A 19694-nucleotide genomic window follows, 5' to 3' on the forward strand; every position below is an offset into this window, starting at 1 on the left:
TGGATTTTTTTTTTTCTCTGTAGATACAATAAAAGAGAAGAAGATTTTCCTAGTCTACGAGAGTATAATGATTTTCTGGAAGAAGTGGAAGAAATTGGTACGTTTTAATTGGATGTGCTGGCCTTGATATCTTGTGCTGTAATCTTTTAGATGCCTAGACAATGTCTCAACACAAAAGGCTCGTGATGGTTTTTTTGTGGTAGCAATGTTTACAGGTTACTTTCTTTTGCAATTGAATTACATTTGTCAAATTTAAATCATACGAAGTAAAGGGTATTCTTAAGTAATTTTGTCTTAGAGAAATTATTATAGAGGTAATACTTCTTAGCTGGAAGGAAGGGTGTGTCTGTATGTACTAACTCTACCAATTCAGTTTAAGCAAAAGGAAATACTGTGACTTACTTTGTAGGATTTCTGTTAACATTGTCTGTGATAACAAAAGACAAAAATGTTTATTACTGTTTATGCTTCTGTGGAACAGCAGGTTGGGAAAACTTTGAAGCAGGTGACTGTGGAGTAGCATTTTACTAGTCAGTGTTTTCCAGGCAGATGTAGAATGATCTTAGTTTTCAATGTGATTAGTCGTAAGTGTCTTCCTCACAAAAGTGTGTTGTCTCTGCTTGATCCCTTCACTTTCAGTGCTGCCTAGGGATTGAGCCTTGTTTCTCTTTTGCTAAAGAGAATTTCAAAACTGTTAAATGGTATGGAAGTTGTGATACATTGATTAAAAAGTTACGCTTTTTAAAGTTGTGATAATTGGAGCTGCTGAGATGACTCAGCTTCCCAACACACCTGAAGATTTGAGTTCCATTCTGGGACCCACACAGTGGAAGAGAGCCCCAGCTCCCCACGTTGTCTGACCACCACACATGTGCACTAAATAAATCATTGTAAAGCACATACTAAATTAGTAAATATGAAACAAAAAGTCAGTGTATTTATTACAAAGTACAGGTTTGGAAATGATATAAGAGTGTAGCCTATGAAAATTAGACCGAAACTGTGAGGTTCAAACAGTCATCTTTTTAGTCTCCCAGTTTATAACTTTATTATTAAAACATGATTAAAAAGAATCATTAGAAGGTTTTTATATGTGGCAAATTAAAAAAAATTCAAATTCTTTAGGTATTAGTATTATAATTTTTAAAAATTTCCTTCTGAGACAGTCTAGATATCTCCTTCTTATTAGGACTTTTCTAAAGTGTCCAAGTTATTTGTTATGCCCCAGTAGAAGCATGTGCAGAACATAATTTAGGATTTTTCTGAAATATTTTAGTGCCTTAGAACTGTTGCTTTTTCATTCTAAATGTCATCATATGTGCTTTATATGTATTAGCAAGCATGAGTCCCTGTGGTTTTACTGAGAAGCTGGTAGAATTGTGGATGCTGATGCAAAGGGCCTGTAGATACAGACTGAAGATGCTCAGGTAGAGAACAAGTGGGAGGATTGCCGTCACAAAGAAACGGTTTGCGTATGCACTAAAATCAGTGGGATTAGTCCAAACTCTGTGATACAAAGCAGGTAAAAGCACAGGGCAGGTTGAATACACCGTCACAGTTCTAACCAAGTGTTCTAGGTAGCTAAAGGAAATTGAAGGACAAGGAAACCGGGATGAAACAGCAGGGGGACCTGGACTTTTCATGAAGTGCTGGTTGGGCCTGCGTATGTACTTTTTTCCTGAGATGAACTAATTTGAAGGAATGAGCAGCCTGGGGCCCACAGGTTCGTGTTTAGAAGTAGGCACTAGCAACAGGACAGGGTAAGCTTGGATAGTGAGACTATACAGCATGTAATACTTTCTTCCCTTTTTTTGAGATGGAGTCTCACTATGTGGCCTTGGGTGTTCCAATAATTGTTATGTAGTCAGGTTGGTTTTGAGTTTGCGAAGTCTTTCTGCCTCTGCTTCCTAGAGTCCGAGATTACAGGCCTGCAGCATCACAGCTGGCCTGTAATATTTTCTCTTTCTCTATGTGCATGTGGGTATAGATACTCATGTATGTGCATACGGAGGACAGAGTCAGTGTTGAGTGTCTTCTCCACTTTCTTTCTTTCTTGAGACAGGGTCCCTTTCTGAATGTGGAGCTCATCTATTGGCCAGACCGTCTGGTGAGCAGGCCCCTGGGATTTTCCTGTCTCTGAATGCCAGTGCTGGAGTTACAAGATATGCTGCTGTGCCTTGGTTTTTATGAGGGTGCTGGGGTCTGAACTCAGGTTCTTCTGTGGGTGCTGGGATCCGAACTCAGGTTCTTGTGCCTGTTTAGCAAGCACTTTACCCACAGAGCCACCATCTTCCCCTTTAGTACCTCACCAGGTACGAACCTACAGATCAGTGCCTTTGATCTGAACATGATCATGCCATTATGCATATTTCCTGAAGGTGTGTCTGGAGAGTGTATAGAGACTCTGACCCAATGTCTAGTTAACTGTCCCACTGGACAGCTGACATTTCCCGGTCCTTCCATAGACTGCTGACTCATGCCAAAGCATAATGGTGCATAGCAAGTGCTTTCCTTTAAAAGCTGTCCTCAAGTTCGTCTCTGTTCTGCTCTCCAGTTCAGTTATGCACCAGGAATTATTTGTGCCAGTGATCAAGCTTTCCTAGACCAATTGTGCTTATTATTTTATGCAGTTTAGTCCAATAATGTATAAGGCTGGGAAAATTCTGTAACTGTGTGCTTTTGCTTCCCTTAAAAAAGTGGAGCCAGCACTGTAGATGGTAGTTACAATTTATACAAGAAAGAAGCTAATTCCTATTAAAGACTAGACATTGGCTGTGCATTGTTCAGTTGGAGATTGACTGCTTGTGTTAGTTTCTTTTCTGTTGCTGAGATAAAACACCATGACAAGGTAACTTATGAAAGATAGAGTTTAATTGGGCTCACAGTTCCGGAGGGTCAGAGTCCATGATGGTGGAGCAAAGCATGGAGGGAGGAGCTGCAGCCGAGACTTGGATCTTCACCTACGAACAGGAGACGGAGAATACCCTGGAAATGATTTGAATCCCTTGAAACCTCAAAGCCTACCTCCAGTGACACACCTCCTCCAACAAGATCATCCTTCCTAATCCTTCCCAAACAGTTCCATCAACTGGGGACCAAGTATTCAAACATATGAGCCCATGAGGGCCATTCTTATTCAAGCTACCACATTGCTGTCTTAGGGTTCTCTAGAAGAACAGAATCAATAGAATGAAAATTATATTAATTCATTTTACATTTGATGTAATTAGCTTTTATTGAAATAGTAACAATAGCTATCTCACATCTGAGAGGCTGCCAAACCTGTAGTTGCTTGGTCCTTGAGACTGGACAGTTTTCCAGTCAGAGTAGTCCCACAATGGCTGTCGCACACTGGAGAAGTTGACAACTCAGTAGTTGCTCAGTCCGTGAGGCTCGGTGCCTCAGCAGCCCCAGTATGGTGCTGAAGACCTAGAGGGTTGTTGGGGAGCTACTGTTCTTCAGTCACTGATAGAAGCCTGGATGTGCTGGTTCTAATACCGACAAAGGAATTTCCAGCAGCAGCGGCAACAGGCTAAATTCACTTGGCAGCAAGCAAAAAGCTAGTAATCTTCCTTCTGCTATGTCCCTTTTTTATCTTGGCTGCCATCAGAAGGTGCCACCCACATTTGCTGTGGTCTTCCTGCTTCTGTTAAGGTAATCAGTATAACTTCTCAGGTAAGGCTCATTGCTCAGATATTGTGACAAGCTGACATTAAAACCAACTGTCACAGCTGCATAGTTATGGTGTGTGTGTTTTTAAGTTAAAACAGTCTGAGGGAGGAGGTAAGGAGGAAGGCAGAAAGGCAGAGAGGGGAAGAGAGGAGGGAGGAGAAGAGAAGATTTATCAAACTCAGAAGCTCCCCTGGGCAAAGGAGCCAACAGAGTAAAGAAGACAGTCCGCAGAAGGAGAGAAAACCTTTTCAAACCAGACAGCCACTGTTACCTCCTGCATTAGTTCCTCTTCCGTTGCTGTGATAAAGAACCACGGCCTAGGCAATGTTTGGAAGAGTTATTTTGGCTTACTGTCCCAGAGGGAAGCATGGCAGCAAGCAGCAGACATGGTACCTTGAGCGGAAGCTGAGGCCTCAGATCTTGAACCTCACGCCTGGAACAGAGAGCGCACACACTGGGAATGGCAAGAGTCTCTAAAGTCTCAAAGCCCACCTCCAGTGATGCACTTCCTCCAATAAGATGCTGCCTTCTAACCTTCCTGAGCAGCACCACCAGCTGAGACCAGGCTTTCAAATGTCTGAGTCTGTGGGGGACATCTCATTCAAGTCACCGCATTTCTGAAATGTACAAGAACCGTTGGCAGCTCAGTGGCAAGAATACCAATAACCTTATGAACAAGTCGACATTTCTCCAAAGGAAACATACAAGTAACTAATAGGTATATGCAACGTTGCTCACATCACTAATTACCAGGGAAATGCAAATTAAAATCATAATTAGATACCACTTGTTAAATGGTCCCACTGCAAAAAAAGAGCATGTGATGTGACAGGTTTGTTAATTAGCTTGCTGTAATAATTTCACAAGTATATGTACATAAATCAAACATCACATTGTACTCTATACATATATACAATTATTGTTTGTTAAAAAGGCTGGAGAGATGGTCAGTGGTTAAGAGCACTGGTTGCTCTTCAGAGGACTCAGGTTTGATTCCCAGCACCCAGGTGGCGTCACACAACTGTCTCTTACTCTGGTCCCAGGAGATCTGAAGCCCTCTTCTTGCCTCAGAGAACACCAGACATGCACAAGTTGTCCAGACATGCATGTCGGCAAAACACCCAAACTTACAAATACATAAATAAATTTTTTTTCAAAAGGTAAATATGAAATAAGAAGCTGTAAACTTGGCTTTCAGTAAAATTTAGTCTGTGACCCACAATGAACCAGTGAGGTTTCTAAGGACCCCTCCCTCCAAGACAGGATTCTCTGTGTATCCCTGCTGTCCTGGAACTTGCTCTGTATACCAGGCTGGCCTTGAACTCACAGAGATCCACCTGCTTCTGCCTCCTGAGTGCTGGGATTAAAGGCGTGTACCACTGCCTCCCAGCAAGGGACCATTTCAGTAGTGTGGATGAGAAATAGGAAATCATAGAATGGACAGTAGTGGTGGGCATAGTAAAGAAGACATTGTAGAGAGAATCTGATTTGACATCCTAAGTGGGTTAGAAAGAATCGACAGATGACTTGAAATATGCCCCGGAACACTTCAGTCAGGGGTGCTAATCAAGACAACGCAAGTGGGAGCTCTGGGGAAGTCGGCAGAGCGCTGGCCGTGCAAGTGTGAGGACCTGAGTTCGACTCACGGACCCAGGTGAACAGGTCAGCTGCGCTGGCCCGTGCTTGTCATCCCAGTGCTAAGGAGGCAGAGACCGCAGATCCATGGGGTTGAGGCCAGCCAGCCAACTTGACACTTCTCGGCCAGTGAGTACCCTGCCTCAGGAAACAAGGTGGATGGCTGTCATGAAAAGTGACACGTAAGGCTGACCTCTGTCCTCCACTGCACGCATATGTGTGCCTGTACCCTCTGCATGACCCCTCCCCCACAAAAGGTAATGAAGGTTGTAGAATCGTGGTTTTTATTATTTTGTCTTGTTAGATGGGCAGTCTGCAGAAATGAGGGATAGGATAAAGACATTAGTGTGGGGCCCTTAAAACTGTTGGGTGTGGTTCTACCACTTTTCATGTGGCATTGTTCTGATTGTTACTGTAGAAATAGAACTTCTTTCAAAATCCTGTTTCTGTAGCTGTCTCCTTTGTGCTTTGTCTTTCAAAGATACTTACATGTTCGTGCCATCTGTATTGACTTTCTCTGTTAGTCAAAAGAACAAAATGCCAGTTTAATAAACACCTACTGATTACCAGAGTGAGCTGCACCCACTATAATTTTCAAAATTCTAAAAGAGACAGGCATTAATAGCCCTCTTGTATATGGAGAACAAGCACTAAGAGCTCAAGTTGTGAATCGTGACTCAACAGTGTTCCGAACATACGTGACAGGCCTAATGAGTGGTTACTAGTCTATGTCTGGGTATGGGATGCTGAGAAATAGTCAGAGATGTGAGAGGAGCATGTGGGTTTTGGCTTAGTGTGGTGATGTGTGCATGCAATTCTAGTACTCAAAAGACTGAGACAAGTGGTCATGAGTTATAGGCCAGCCTGGGTTGCAAAGGAAACCCTGTCTCATAAAAGAAACAAATAAGCAAATAAAAAAGACCTCACACCAGCTAACCAGCCCACCACCAGTAAGGAAGTTGTCTAGAGCTGTTTTTTTGGCAGGTGTTAAGGGTTTTGATTTTAGTTTTGTAGTAGAAGTGTAGCATTAAGGATGCTTAAAACATACAGTGAGACTTAGAGATAGGAGGTTAGTTCAGGTCTGAGGAGTCACAGAATGAAGATGAAGACATTTTGTTATTTAAATATCATTATGAATTCCTTGACTAGCACATGTATAAAAATTAAAATGTGCAATCTTGAATAATGATATCAAGAACTTACAATAGAAGGTACACATGAAGATGAACTTTCTTGTGGCATTAGCAACAGGCCCTTCTCTGTGGGGATGACAATGGGCACATAGAACCTTTTGTTCCTCCTGCCCCAGGGATCTCCTCAAATGTTTGTTCTTAGCTTCATAATAACCAGATTATTCTTTGGGTGCAGAGAATACTTATTTTAAAAGGGTGAGAAACCCTGAAGGGATTTAGTTGTAAATTCTGAATGTCAAAAGACTTTTAAAGTTGTACTTAAATAACATTAAATCTTCCAGAAAATACAATAGGTTTTTTGTTTGCTTTTAATTCTTGATTAGAGTTAGGTCAACATCTGAGCCACACCAGCAAATAGATAAAGGGTCAGATGGTTGTTACAGGAAGTCAGCTCCTGCCCCCTCTCTGAGGCTGCCATGCTGTCCCGATTCACTATGGCTCAATAAGCTTGCTTCATTTGAGACATTTTTATGTTATTAATACAATTTCATGATTCTTATTTTTTGAGAAAAAGCGATTGTGTTATCTGCGATCATGATTCACCTCTATTATATTGCCAGTACCTCAATTTTCCAAGTTAAAAATGAAATAAACATTGTCTATTTTGCTTTTATTGGGATTTATCATGGCATTTGTAATTATAAAAGAAACAAATTGCATCTAACCATATGAATTGAACTCAGAATTGACATTTACTTACTTTTTGGATTATATTTAACAGCAAGTTTAAACCAGTAATAAACAGGAACATTCTAGTAGGTCTAATAAGACATGTACATTGAAAAAATTTATATAGGGTAGAAAGACAGTAGAAGAGACTAGTAAAAAGTCATGTACTTTTGGCATTCACAGAAGGGGAACTGTATCTGCAAAGTGATTCTGTGCGTGTGTGGAGGGAGGGGCGGTAAATACCAAATCTTTTATTGGTAGAACTCTGTTTCTAACTCAGAGCATGTATTTCCATTGGCTCCTGGCTGCCTTCAATTTTCAGTTGTTTTTTTTTTTTTTTTGGTTTTTCGAGACAGGGTTTCTCTGTGTAGCTTTGCGCCTTTCCTGGGACTCACTTGGTAGTCCAGGCTGGTCTCGAACTCACAGAGATCCACCTGCCTCTGCCTCCCGAGTGCTAAATTTTCAGTTTTTTTACACTCTTTTTTTTTTATTGATTCTTTGTGGATTTTACATTATGTATCTCTGCCCCTTCATATCCTACCTCTGCCCTTGCAACCTCCCCCACAAAATAAAATAAAATTTAAAAGAAAACTAAAAAACCAAAACCAAAACTAACACAAGAACATCAACATTCTTAGTATGGAAGCTGTGGTGTGACACAGTGAATCACACAGCACACCCTTTAGTCCATACATCTTTACTTGTAAGTGTTCATTGCAATGAGTCATTGGTCTGGTTCGAGGCTTCTGGCTTCTGCTACACCACTGATAATGGCTCTCTCTCCCTGGGGCTCCTCTTGGAGATCCTGTTGTCCTGTGTCACGTGGAGATCCTGCAGCTTTGGATCTGCAGGTCCAGCCTTCACCTGCTCCAACAGTTCATAGATGCCGTGGTTGTTGGGGTGGGCCAAGTCATAGCCCTGGTTCTGAGCCTGGGTGGTGGCTGGGTTGGCCAGCCTGCCATCTTCCCTCATTGACAACACTAGGGCAAGCTCTCCAGCATTGCCACAGCTAGCTGACCCACTGCAGCAGGCAGCAGGAGGGAGGCCAGTTCTCCTGCTGTCATGCCCTCTGGGCAGCTCACCCACAACCACCCCACCAGGGCCAGCTCTACTCTTTTGCTGAGGCAGATACAGGGCCCGCTCTCCCGTCTACTGCAGGACCAGCTCTCCCATCCTTGTTCCCCCAGTGCCGTCTCTCCTGCCTGCCGAAGGTGGCTAGGGGTGGGGGTCGGGGGAAAGGCATCCTTCCCTCACTCCTGCCACCACATGGCAGACGAGAGTGGGTGGGGTCAGCTCTCCTGCCCTCCTGCTCCCAGGACTGGCTCACCCACAGAGGTGAGTGATGGGGGAGGGTAGTCTCTCCATATGACAGATGAGGAGTAGGGTCAGATTTTTGTATGCACGTTTGAAGGGCCAGATCACCTGCGCCCCGCCAGCAAAGTGATTTGTAAAGGTACCTGTTGCAAACCTGATGCCCTGATTTCCACCCCTGGAACCCATGTCATGGAAGGAGAGAACTGATGCCCACAGTTGTCCTCTGACTGCCACATGCACTCTGTGGAACACACTCTCTTTCTCTTATTTAATAAATGTAGAAAACACAACCCTATAGCTGTAATGTGTGAATTAGGCTAAGTGAGGTAATTAGGTCAAGTGCTTGTGTTACATATTCCATAGATGTTTGCAATAGAGGGAAGGTAGACTTTAATTTATTTTTATTAACTTTTAAGTGTGTGTGTGTGTGTGTGTGAGAGAGAGAGAGAGAGAGAGAGAGAGAGAGAGAGAGAGAGAGAGAGAGAGAGACTCCATGTAAGTGCCAGTGTCTGTAGAGGGCAGAGGTGTCAAATACTCCTGGAGGTAGAGTTCAAGGTTGTCATGAGTGACCCAATAAGATTGATGGGTGATTAAAAGACACAGGAGAACTATAAAGACTGATAATCCAATGAGGAAGAAGTCAAAATGCTGAATATTTGGCTTTTATAACCACCTTTAGATTTGTATGAAAACTAACTGCTTCATGCCATTGTTTTCCTTCTTTCACAGTCTTCAACTTGACCAACAATGTGGATTTGGAGAACACCAAAAAGAAAATGGAAATATATCAAAAGGAAAACAAAGATGTCATTCAGAAAAATAAGTTAAAGCTGGTTAGTTCCTAAGTATTCTCTACTTTTGTATGAGTGACAAAATTTTTCACATACTCAACAAGATTTTATTAGTTCTTGGAGTGTTTCATACAATGTAGTCTAATCATATTCACCTCACTCTTTCTGATTCTTCCTCAATTTACCCCTCCCTTCCCTACCCACCCATTTTTGTGTCCTTTAAAAAAAGTATTTCACAAGAAATTGTGCTGCTCAAATATCCTTGGATGTGTGGTCTTCCACTGGAGAGTTACCAGCAGCTATTCTCTCAGAGAAAATTGTTTCTCCCTCTCACATCAGCTATTGGTTGCCAATGGCTCCATGGCCAGGGCTGGGATTGTGGGCTCAACTTCCTCTCCACGCTGGGATTTGGTCTGGCTTGGGCTTGGACAGGTTTTTCACATGCTGTCAATATTGCTCTGAGGTCCTGTGTGCAGCTGCTCTGCTGTGTTCAGAAGACACTTTTTCCTTCCAGTCCTCTACTTCCTCAGGCTCTTACACTCTGCCTGCCACCTCTTCAGCCTTGGGAGTGGGTGTGCGGTGTATATATTCATTTAGGGCAGAGCTTTCTGCAGTTTCTTAGTGTTTACACCTTGGCCAGTTGTGGATCACTGTTAATCACAGTCTACTGTACACAAATTAGAGTTGATAGATATGTGAATCTATGGGTATAACGCTAAGTCATTAGGAGGTGGTTTAACCCTGTATCCATTTGGTGGCATAATGGTAGTGAATTCTCACTATTACCTGTCTATAAGCCATAAGTTCTTAGCCCAACAATGGTGCCAACCATGGATTCCATCTTGTGGAGCAGGACTTACAGCCAACGGGAAAGTGGTTGGTTACTCTCAAGATGTTTGTGCCACTGTGTACCAGTGGCTGTGTCTTTCCAGAACAGGGTTCATAGCTGAGTACGACTGATGAGTAATTTTCTCTCTAGTAGTTTTCGTAGCACCTTCCAGAACTATGGAAGCTGGATAGTAGGATAAAGCTTTTAGTTCCGTTCGGGGCTGATTTGACCAGGTTCTAGGACTCAGGTATGTTTCTTTGCACTGTCAAATTCTGGAAGGTAACCAATAGTATTGGTAATAGCCTGCAATGTTTGGGGTTCTGTGGGACCTCACTGGCCAGTAATTCCAAAAGAAGTAACTCCTACCTGGTATGGCCTGTTTATTTGTTAACCTCTCAGATTTTTTAGGGATATTGTTACCCTGTAATAGTGTAACTTAGTTTTAACTCTTTATGTGTGTATGTATTTTATGTTTTAGAGTGCTTCTATAGTAGTAGCTTTCCATATATCCTTTTTGAAAGGTCTTTAGTGTTATTTCTCTCTCTCCATGATACTTCCTCCACCCTTCCCTCAGCTCCCATTTTTAACTATTCTATTCCATTATTCTCTTTTAGCTCTTCATGCCAGTGCAATCTCACTGCTCTGCCTTGAAAGCCTCTCCCCATGGCCATTAGTAATGTACTGTCCTCTATGGGCATTATAGATGAAGTATATATCTGAAGAGTCAAAGCTAACATCCACAGATAAGAGAAAACGTAACAACTTTCTAGGTTTGGAGTATCTCACTCAAAATTATTATTTCTAGCTCCAGCCATTTACTTACAAATTTCATCCTTTATGGGTCCCTCAATGTGGAGCTGGCTGTCCTGGAACTCTGTATAGCCCAGACTGGTCTCAAACTCTCACAGATTCACCTGCCTCTGCCTCCTAAGTGCTGGGATTAAAGGCACATGCCATTAAGCCTTGGATTAATTTTTTTCTTAGAGCTGAATAATATTCTATTGTGGAAATATTACCATATTTTCATTATCTGGTCATCAGTTGATGGGCATCTAGTGATGTCCATCAAAAACAAAATGGCTATTTCTATTTCCTGGATATTGTGAAGAGAGCAGAAATCATCATGGATAAGTAGGTATCTTTCAAATATGATGTGGAATTCTTTGAGTGTAGACCCCAGAGGGGTATAGCTGGATCATATGGTACAGCCTCTTATGGAAATCAGTGTTTAGTTTAAGAAGCTACCCTCCTTTTAAAAGCAGTTATATTCACAAGGAATTTAAACAGAAATTTAAATTCCTAGAAATACAGCCCTACAGTATAGATGCATGTAGTTAGGGGGATATTCACATTACTGTAGCAAAAACCATTTTGAGAACATTAAGTTAAACTGTGCTTCTTAAGGAATGGATCTTTAAGGTAGACTGCTGTTATTGCTAGTGTAATAAAAGTGCTATCTCTTTTATTACCTCTGAGCAGTTAGGTTTGCATTTGAACACTGATCAAACTCATTTCCATTCTTGGACTTTAAAAACTAAGCTTTCTTCATAGCTCTGAGTTTGACTGTTTTATATACCTCATGTAAGTGAATACATAAAGTATTTATTATGCTTGGTTAAGTTTCCTTAAAATTTCTAAGACTTATTTTTGATCAGTCCTGACTAAAGTTTTGTGTGTTCTTTAAAAAAACATGTAGTCTGCTCCTTTTAAGTAGAATATTTTGTGTATGTATTTTTGTGCCGTTTTCTATACAGTATTGTTTGAGGTCTGTGTTTATTGACAGTCTGTTTGGATATTTTATCCGTTAATTAAAAGTGGATAATTGAAATTGTTTCTTGTGTTGCTGCCTAATTCTCCCTTCAGTTGTTCTTGTACATGCCTTATATATTTAGGTGATCTGATACTGAATGCATATATAACTTCTATATTTTCTTGTAGGTTATACTTTTTATCATTCTATTATGTCTTTCTTTGTCTCTTGTGATATCTTCTGACTTAAAGTCTGTCTTGTCCCTTATTGTATTCCTCATCTCAGTGAATGGTGCTAGTGTCCACCAGTGCTGAAGCCATTGTTCAGTCTCTATGATTTGTTGATGGCCTATGTTGGAAACCTGGCTCTTCTAATTTTAGCAGTACATAGTTAAGAGGACTTTTCACAAAGTTACTTGAATACTATTGTACCCAGTCTTCCGGTTAGCTTGAGCCCAGTTCTGTTTGTGTGCATGTCTCACTGCTTCTAGTCATCTTGGGTTCTCGAATGTCTTCCCAGGGATCCTTTGGTGTTCTATAGGGAAGTGCTGTGATCTTCTTCCTCCTTTTCTCTCTAGCTTTATTGAAAACACTTTTCCATGTCTCACGACTTACTCACACCAAACAACCTAACTTGTTTCATGTCTTTGCCCTGTTTGCTTAATAGGTTGTTGTACTGTCGGGGGAGGGGTATCCAATACCTACTGTTTGAAGTTCTAAAACTATGTATTGCTTTCCTAGGGCTACCAGAACAATTTGCCAAAACCTAGGTGGCTTAGCCATTATTTTCTCACTGTTATGAAGGCTAGAAATCTGACATCCAGGTGTCAGCAGGGCCATAGTATCTCTAGGCTCCAGGGCTGGATCTTTCTTAGCCTCTGGTGGTAGCCAGCAAGCATTGTCATGCTTTGTCTGTCTTCACATGGTCTTTCCCCTATGTGTCTGGGTCCAGATTTCCAGTAGGATGTTATCTTAACTTGATTATATCAGCAGAGATCTCCCCTCTCACTCCACACCAAAAATAAAGTCATATTTATTAGTACCAGGCTGTCGATCTTTACCCTCTCTTTTCATGGGACACAGTTCACCACCAACACTAGGAAACCCTTTCTATTTCTGCTTGTAGTCCCAAGGAAAACTTATGAGCAGATCAACAGTGTCATTACTGTGTATGCAGTATCCACACCTGATGCGCTTAATTGCAAACACTCAGACACATTATACAGATACATCTTTTTACAGATGCTCTTACTGATCCTTCTTGACGACGTTTGCATTCCCTTCTCCACTGGAAGCTTGCATTAAAAGCACTGACTTATTAACAGGGGTGTAGGAATTTGTAAAACTGATTGGGAGAATGCTCACAAGACTTAGCAGCTGACTTCGGGAGAACAGAAAGGAGAGAGCAAACTGAATGGCTTTGAGAACGAGTTCACCTGAGGGGTGGGTTTGCTGTCGTCAGGATAAGGACTACAGTGGACCTGATCGCTTGATTTTGCACACACTGAGTTCAGAGTACAGGAGCACAGCTCCTTTTCTCCCTGAAAACTTGGTGTTTTGTTAAAGGAGGAATCTGCCCAATACATGAACTGAAAAAGAAAATCCATGATAAGTTCCATAAATTGAGTGACTTTAAATTGTCTATAATAATTACAGATTACCACACCCACCCCACCCAGCATTAACCAGTTACTCCATTTCAGTTCTGGGCTTAGTCTACTTGGTTGGGTGTTTGTGATTCCCTGGGATAGTGCAGGCTCACATGAAATAATAGGTATCCTCGTTTATTCTGTGTAGAGTTGTTCCGTTCTAGCACAAGTGATGCCATTGCTCTGTTTCCAGGAATACAGAGGGAGAGGACAGCGTGGATTGCTGTTGGTTGCTGAAGTCACCCATTCCCTGTCATTTCTGTTTAGACTCGGGAACAGGAGGAGTTGGAGGAAGCGTTGGAGGTGGAACGGCAGGAGAGTGAACAGCGAAGACTGTTCATCCAAAAGGAGGAAGAGCTGCAGCAGATTCTGAAGAGGAAGAACAAGCAGGCCTTCTTAGACGAGCTGGTCAGTACTAACGCTGATTACCACTTGAAAACCAATCTTCCCGTGCATTTTGCTGAATAGTGGCATTTAACGGCAGTTCCGAGTGCTCCTGCTCTAGTTTACTTTCAGCTTTTCCCTAATATATGTAAATTTAAAACTATTATTTATTATTATGTGTGTCAGGATGGGGTGGGGTGGAGAACATGTGCATGCCATGGTGTATGTGTAGAGGCCAGAGGACAATGTTATTGAGTTGGTGTTTTGCTTTATGTGGGTTCTGAGGATTAAACTCAGGTTGTTGGGATTGCAAGGCAAGTCAGGACCTTTATCTGCTGAGCAAACTTCTCTTTTGCTTCTGTTAGTTGAGGTTTTTTTGGGGAGTGGGGAGGAGGCTTTCCAGACAGGGTTTCTCTGTGTATCCCTCGCTGTCCTGGAACTCACTCTGTAGACCAGGCTGGCCTCTAACTCACAGAGATCTGCCCACTTCTGCCTCCAGAGTGCTGGGATTAAAGGCGTGCACCACCATGGCCTGGAACAATTTTTTTTTTTTTTGTTTCTGATAGTTGTTGATGCCATCATATATATTGTTGAATAGTAAGACATATCTTCCAACCCCTCATCTCAAATAATTGTTATGCTTACAGTTCTGCGAGTCAAGAATTCAAGTGGACATTGTGGCGTGTGCCTTTAATACCAAGACTCAGGCCGCCTCCTCTCCCCTCCCCTCTCTCTTCCTCCTCCCCCTCCCCTCCCCTCTCTCTTCCTCCTCCCCTCCCCTCCCCTCTCCCTTCCTCCTCCCCCTCCCCTCCCCTCTCCCTCTCCTCCTCCCCTCCCCTCCCCTCTCCCTTCCTCCTCCCCTCCCCTCCCCTCTCCCTCTCCTCCTCCCCTCCCCTCCCCTCTCCCTTCCTCCTCCCCTCCCCTCTCCCTTCCTCCTCCCCTCCCCTCCCCTCTCCCTTCCTCCTCCCCTCCCCTCTCCCTTCCTCTTCCCCTCCCCTCCCCTCTCCTCCTCCCTTCCCCTCTCCCTTCCCCTCCCCTCCCCTCTCCTCCTCCCTTCCCCTCTCCCTTCCCCTCTCCTCCCCTCTCCTCCTCCCCTCCCCTCTCCCTTCCTCCTCTCCTCCCCTCTCCTCCTCCCCTCCCCTCTCCCTTCCTCTTCCCCTCCCCTCCCCTCTCCTCCTCCCTTCCCCTCTCCCTTCCCCTCCCCTCCCCTCTCCTCCTCCCCTCCCCTCCCCTCTCCTCCTCCCCTCCCCTCCCCTCTCCTCCTCCCCTCCCCTCTCCCTTCCTCCTCTCCTCCCCTCTCCTCTCTCTTCCTCCTCCCCCTTTTCAGCTTTTTGTCTCTATTCATTTCACTTACAGATTAGAGGGTAACATTATAACTGACATAATTATAAATAATACTCAATAGATTGTTTATGTCTCTAAGCTTACTAAAGCATTGTTTTTACAGCTTTTTCTCTTAATAGTTTCCCAACAAGCTGGTTTTTGAATGTATTGGTTATGTGCTGAAATATAATGACTGCATGTCATATTTTTGCATGAAAATAATATATTTGGATGAAAGGGGAGTGTTGTTAGAATATTAGTACTTTCTAGCAGTTAGCTCTGTATTCAACTTTGTTAGCAAATAGCACTAAGTGACTGTGGTCTGAGAAGTGGTTCATGGAATCAATACTTTATTATTGATACTTATTTTAACCCTTTGTGATACTGGTGACATCACAAGCTAGAAAATGTTCCCTCTCTGGGGAAGTCTTTCTGCATTATTCCCTTTCTATTCTGTCTTCATATATTCATTTCCCTGAGGCATTTCTTCAGTGTTGACGTGCTCCCAGTCTTAATTGCTGTGTTGGATTCTATGATGGAATAAATGTAAATGTATTTTCTATTGTGCCTTTGTTCAAAAAGCATTTTAAACCAGTTAACCAGAGGTAAAATAAAAAGCAAAATTACATCTTAAATTAGATGTAGGTGAGAAAATAAATACAAATAAGAAAAAGAGGGTTAATGAGGAGTACACAGAAAGTGCTCATCCTGAAAGCCGGTCTAGGGCTGTTGAGATGGTCTAGCAAGTCAAGTGCTTGCTGCCAAGCCTGATGACCTGAGTTCAATCCCCAGGACCCACTTGGTGGAAGGAGAGAACTGACCTTCACAAGCTGTCCTCTGACATCCACATGTGCTCCATGGCATGCACATGCGCGCACGCGTGCACGCGCGCGCGCACACACACACACACACACACACACACACACACGCACGCACACTAAAATGTAGTTTAAAAAACCCCTCCCCACTTTCTGGGAGTAGAAAGTGCATTTGCTTCTGACTTGCTGGCCGTATCTAAGCTGAAGAACCTGTGCCTCAGCCACTGTGCGTTCTGGAGCAGTCTCTCTCGCTAGTCCTCCGTGGTGTTAGGCCAGCTCAGAAGCACGGCCCGCTGCCTCCCGGAGCCGCTGCCGAGGTCCAGCTCCCTCAAATGCAGCGAGGCGTGAAGTCAGCCGTTCTTGCTGTACAGTGTGTGTGATCTGGAGTTAATACCGGTTCTCGTGAGTTCCCGCCTCTCGCTTCCTGTTTTCTTCACCTGCAAGTCATTACTGCACATATTTTCCTCACTGTTTAGACCATGTAACATGGTGGTTAAATAATTCTTCATAATTCGCTGTATTCATTATTAGTACAATACCACTGCAGTTGGGCTTTTTGATTTCAGCTTTTAAATTTGCCTTTATAGATTTTTAGTTTTAATATTTTGATTTTTATTTAATTTTTTTTTTTTACTTTTAGTCCTTGACTAACTGAATTAAGTTTATTTTATCTCGATTAACCTGTATTAATGAAGTGACAGTGTATTTTTCTATGTGTTTTCATGTTAGATTTTTATAAAAAAGGAAAGCTAGCATTACATTTGTAAATATGTCTAAAAGATTTAGCCTCGAATTATTCCCTGGACCACACTTATACAAGGAGGACTTATTAGAATTCTTTTCTTTCTGTTTCTAAGTTTGGTCTTTGTGCCCAAAGTCACTTTTTAACCTTCTGAAAAGCACTGGCAGCACACAGTACTGGATGACAGGGTTTAAGGTTACAGTCTGAATGTTTATGGCTTAGCATTTGCCATAATGTTGGCTAAAAAGTCCATTTATTTTAATCCTAACTGTAAATTCAATTTTTTAATAGTTTGGAAAAAGATTTTTAATCAGGTTCTGTGTTATTAAATCTTTTTATATTCCTGTTTGAAAATTCTGTCCCGTTTATGTCTTAAATTTTATGAGTTAATGCTGTTGTCAAATGCAGTAGCTGATTCTTATTAGGAATATTGTTTGCCAGATGGCTTGCTTAAAGTCAGTTAAAATAATCTTTAAAAATGGTCATTATAAAGCTTTTAATGAGCATTACAGGCAGTCTTATTAAAATTTCTTTAAATATTAAACAGTGTGCCTTTAGGCAATTACTGTGGGCTCTGCAGCCTTCAAGGTGGAGCGTGATGCTCAGACCAGAGAAGTAACCCCCCACTGGACCTGCTGCATGTTCTCTGTTCTCCAGAGCACATTTCACAGGCTTACCCACTCTGGAGATACGTTTGTCATCAGAGCCCATGCTTAATTCTGCTTTAGTGCTCACAAAGGCGTCCAGGCTCCCAAGGTGTGAGCACTAAAGCAGAAGTGATGGGTTTAAAGGAAACTCTGTGGCTAGGTAGTAAGTAAGATACCTAGAATACTTACTTTTATAAAATTTCAGCCCTCAAGACATTTAAACACTCAGTTCCTTTTAATGAGAATGAGAAACAAGGATTATAATAATCCACTCTTGGTTAGCAACTTATTTGAAGTGAGCACTCTGTCTTACATTAAAATTTAAAAAATATATACGTATGTGTTTACGTGTCTCTTTGTGGGTTAACTGCCTGATGGAAGTGCTGGGCCAGCAAGCACCCTTAACTGTTGAGCCATAGCTCCAGCCCCATTTTCTTGCTTTTATATGTGGAATTTTGCTTTTTTTAGAATAAATTTCAGTTATCTATAAGTATTTGCATTCACTTGCAAATATAAATTAGAAGCCAGTGATTTAACTTTAAAAATGATTAATTATTTATGTATATGTGTGTGTATCTGTGTATGGGTATGTGCATGTGAGTGCAGGCACTCCCAGAGGCCAGAGGAGGGATCTGGATTCCTGGAGCTGGAGTTATAGGCTGTTATGAGCCGCCCAGTGTGGTGCTGGGAACCAAACATAGGTCTCTGGACTGGACAGATAGTTCAGTCACTAAACACTAAGGCTCATGCTTTGAAATGGAGAGTTCAGTTCTAAAGCCAGGTCCTCAGGACGAACAGCAAATGCTTTTAACCATTGAGTCATTGTCTCTCCAGCCCTGGATGTGACTTTAAAACATCAGTTAACTAGTTCTTATGTGTGATTGCATGGCGTGTGTGTTTGTGCATGAACGTGGAACATTTTATTTCTTCTGTCTTTATGTGCTCTGGCGGGTTGAACTCAGGTCTCCAGACTTTTGGGCAAGCACCTCTACGTGTCCAACTATCTTCCTATCCCAGTGGTTTAATTTTTAGCCAAGAATGTTTTTATCTTTTTTCAGTTTGTGCACATGAAAAGATATATTAAAAAGGCATTTTTGGCTGTAGCCCATTTAAAATCTTCTTTAATGTTATGGATTATTACAAAATCCCTGGTGGAGGTCTAATATTGTCGCAGGAGTGTACAACAGTGCAGTGCAAATGCTTTGTTGTGAGTATGAAATGAAAGGTATTGAAGACTATTTTCTTATTGTTTCTTGTTCACCTTTATTATTGCTGAACCCACGTTTAGGATCTATTTTATAAAGAAATTTGTGCCCTTATATGTTTTAGTTTTTGTGATACTGCTCTTGCAAATTATTTTGGTTTCTTTCTTTCTCTCTTTTTCATGTGCACTGGTGTTTTACCTGCATGTATGTATGTATGTCTGTGTGAGGACGTCAAATTCCTGAAATTGGAGTTACAGATGCTTGTGAGCCACCATGTGGGTACTGGGAATTGAACCTGGGTCCTCTGGAGGAGCAGCCAGTGCTCTTAACCACTGAGCCATCTCTCCAGCTCCTGGTTGTGTTTCCTAAGACAGGATCTCATGTAGTCCAGGCTGGCCTTGAACTCATTGTGTGGCTGAGGTTGTCCCTGCTTTTCCTATTAGATATCACAGCCTGTACCACCATGCCCTGCTATGTTATAAAATCTTGATGTTAATGGAAGGAGAGAACCAAGTCCTGCACGTTGTCCTTGGATCTCTGCCCATGCTCTGTAACGTGCATATGAGGCATATATACAAACACACAGAGATACATGCAATTAAAATATTGAAGTCTCAATGTGCATCTTTATTCTCAAACAATTCTGTTGACTCGAGTTGCTTGTTACTGCTTCTATGCTGGAACTTTAAAACAGTTACTTTAAATGTATTATTCAGTTACATTTGTGTAGCTAGAGTTTTCTCCAGTCCTGCCTGGTCCACAGTCAGGACAAATCTCTTTCACCCGTCAGTCCCACAGCCACTTTGACCCAAGTGAGTAAACACATAGAGACTTATATTGTTTAAACTGTATGGCCGTGGCAGGCTTCTTGCTAACTGTTCTTTTATCTTAAATTAATCCATTTCTATAAATCTATACCTTGCCACGTGGCTCGTGGCTTACTGGCACCTTCACATGCTGCTTGTCATGGCGGCAGCTGGCAGTGTCTCCCCCTCCACCTTCCTGTTCTTTGTTTTCTCCTCTCTGTTAGTCCCGCCTATACTTCCTGCCTAGCCACTGGCCAATCAGTGTTTT

At 42.2% G+C, this 19694-nt stretch overlaps 1 protein-coding gene across 1 annotated transcript in view; it reads left to right on the forward strand.

The window, feature by feature from the left end:
• Positions 1 to 19694, forward strand: part of Mnat1 (MNAT1 component of CDK activating kinase) — a 167961-nt gene that overhangs the window by 56928 nt on the left and 91339 nt on the right. The window contains exons 3-5 of the mRNA XM_059279473.1: positions 24 to 97; positions 9213 to 9316; positions 13769 to 13909. Coding sequence (XP_059135456.1) covers positions 24 to 97; positions 9213 to 9316; positions 13769 to 13909 — 319 coding nt within the window. The remainder of the gene's footprint in view (positions 1 to 23; positions 98 to 9212; positions 9317 to 13768; positions 13910 to 19694) is intronic.

Source organism: Peromyscus eremicus, chromosome 14 (assembly GCF_949786415.1).
Source record: "Peromyscus eremicus chromosome 14, PerEre_H2_v1, whole genome shotgun sequence".
In the NCBI taxonomy this organism is placed as follows: Eukaryota; Metazoa; Chordata; class Mammalia; order Rodentia; family Cricetidae; genus Peromyscus; species Peromyscus eremicus.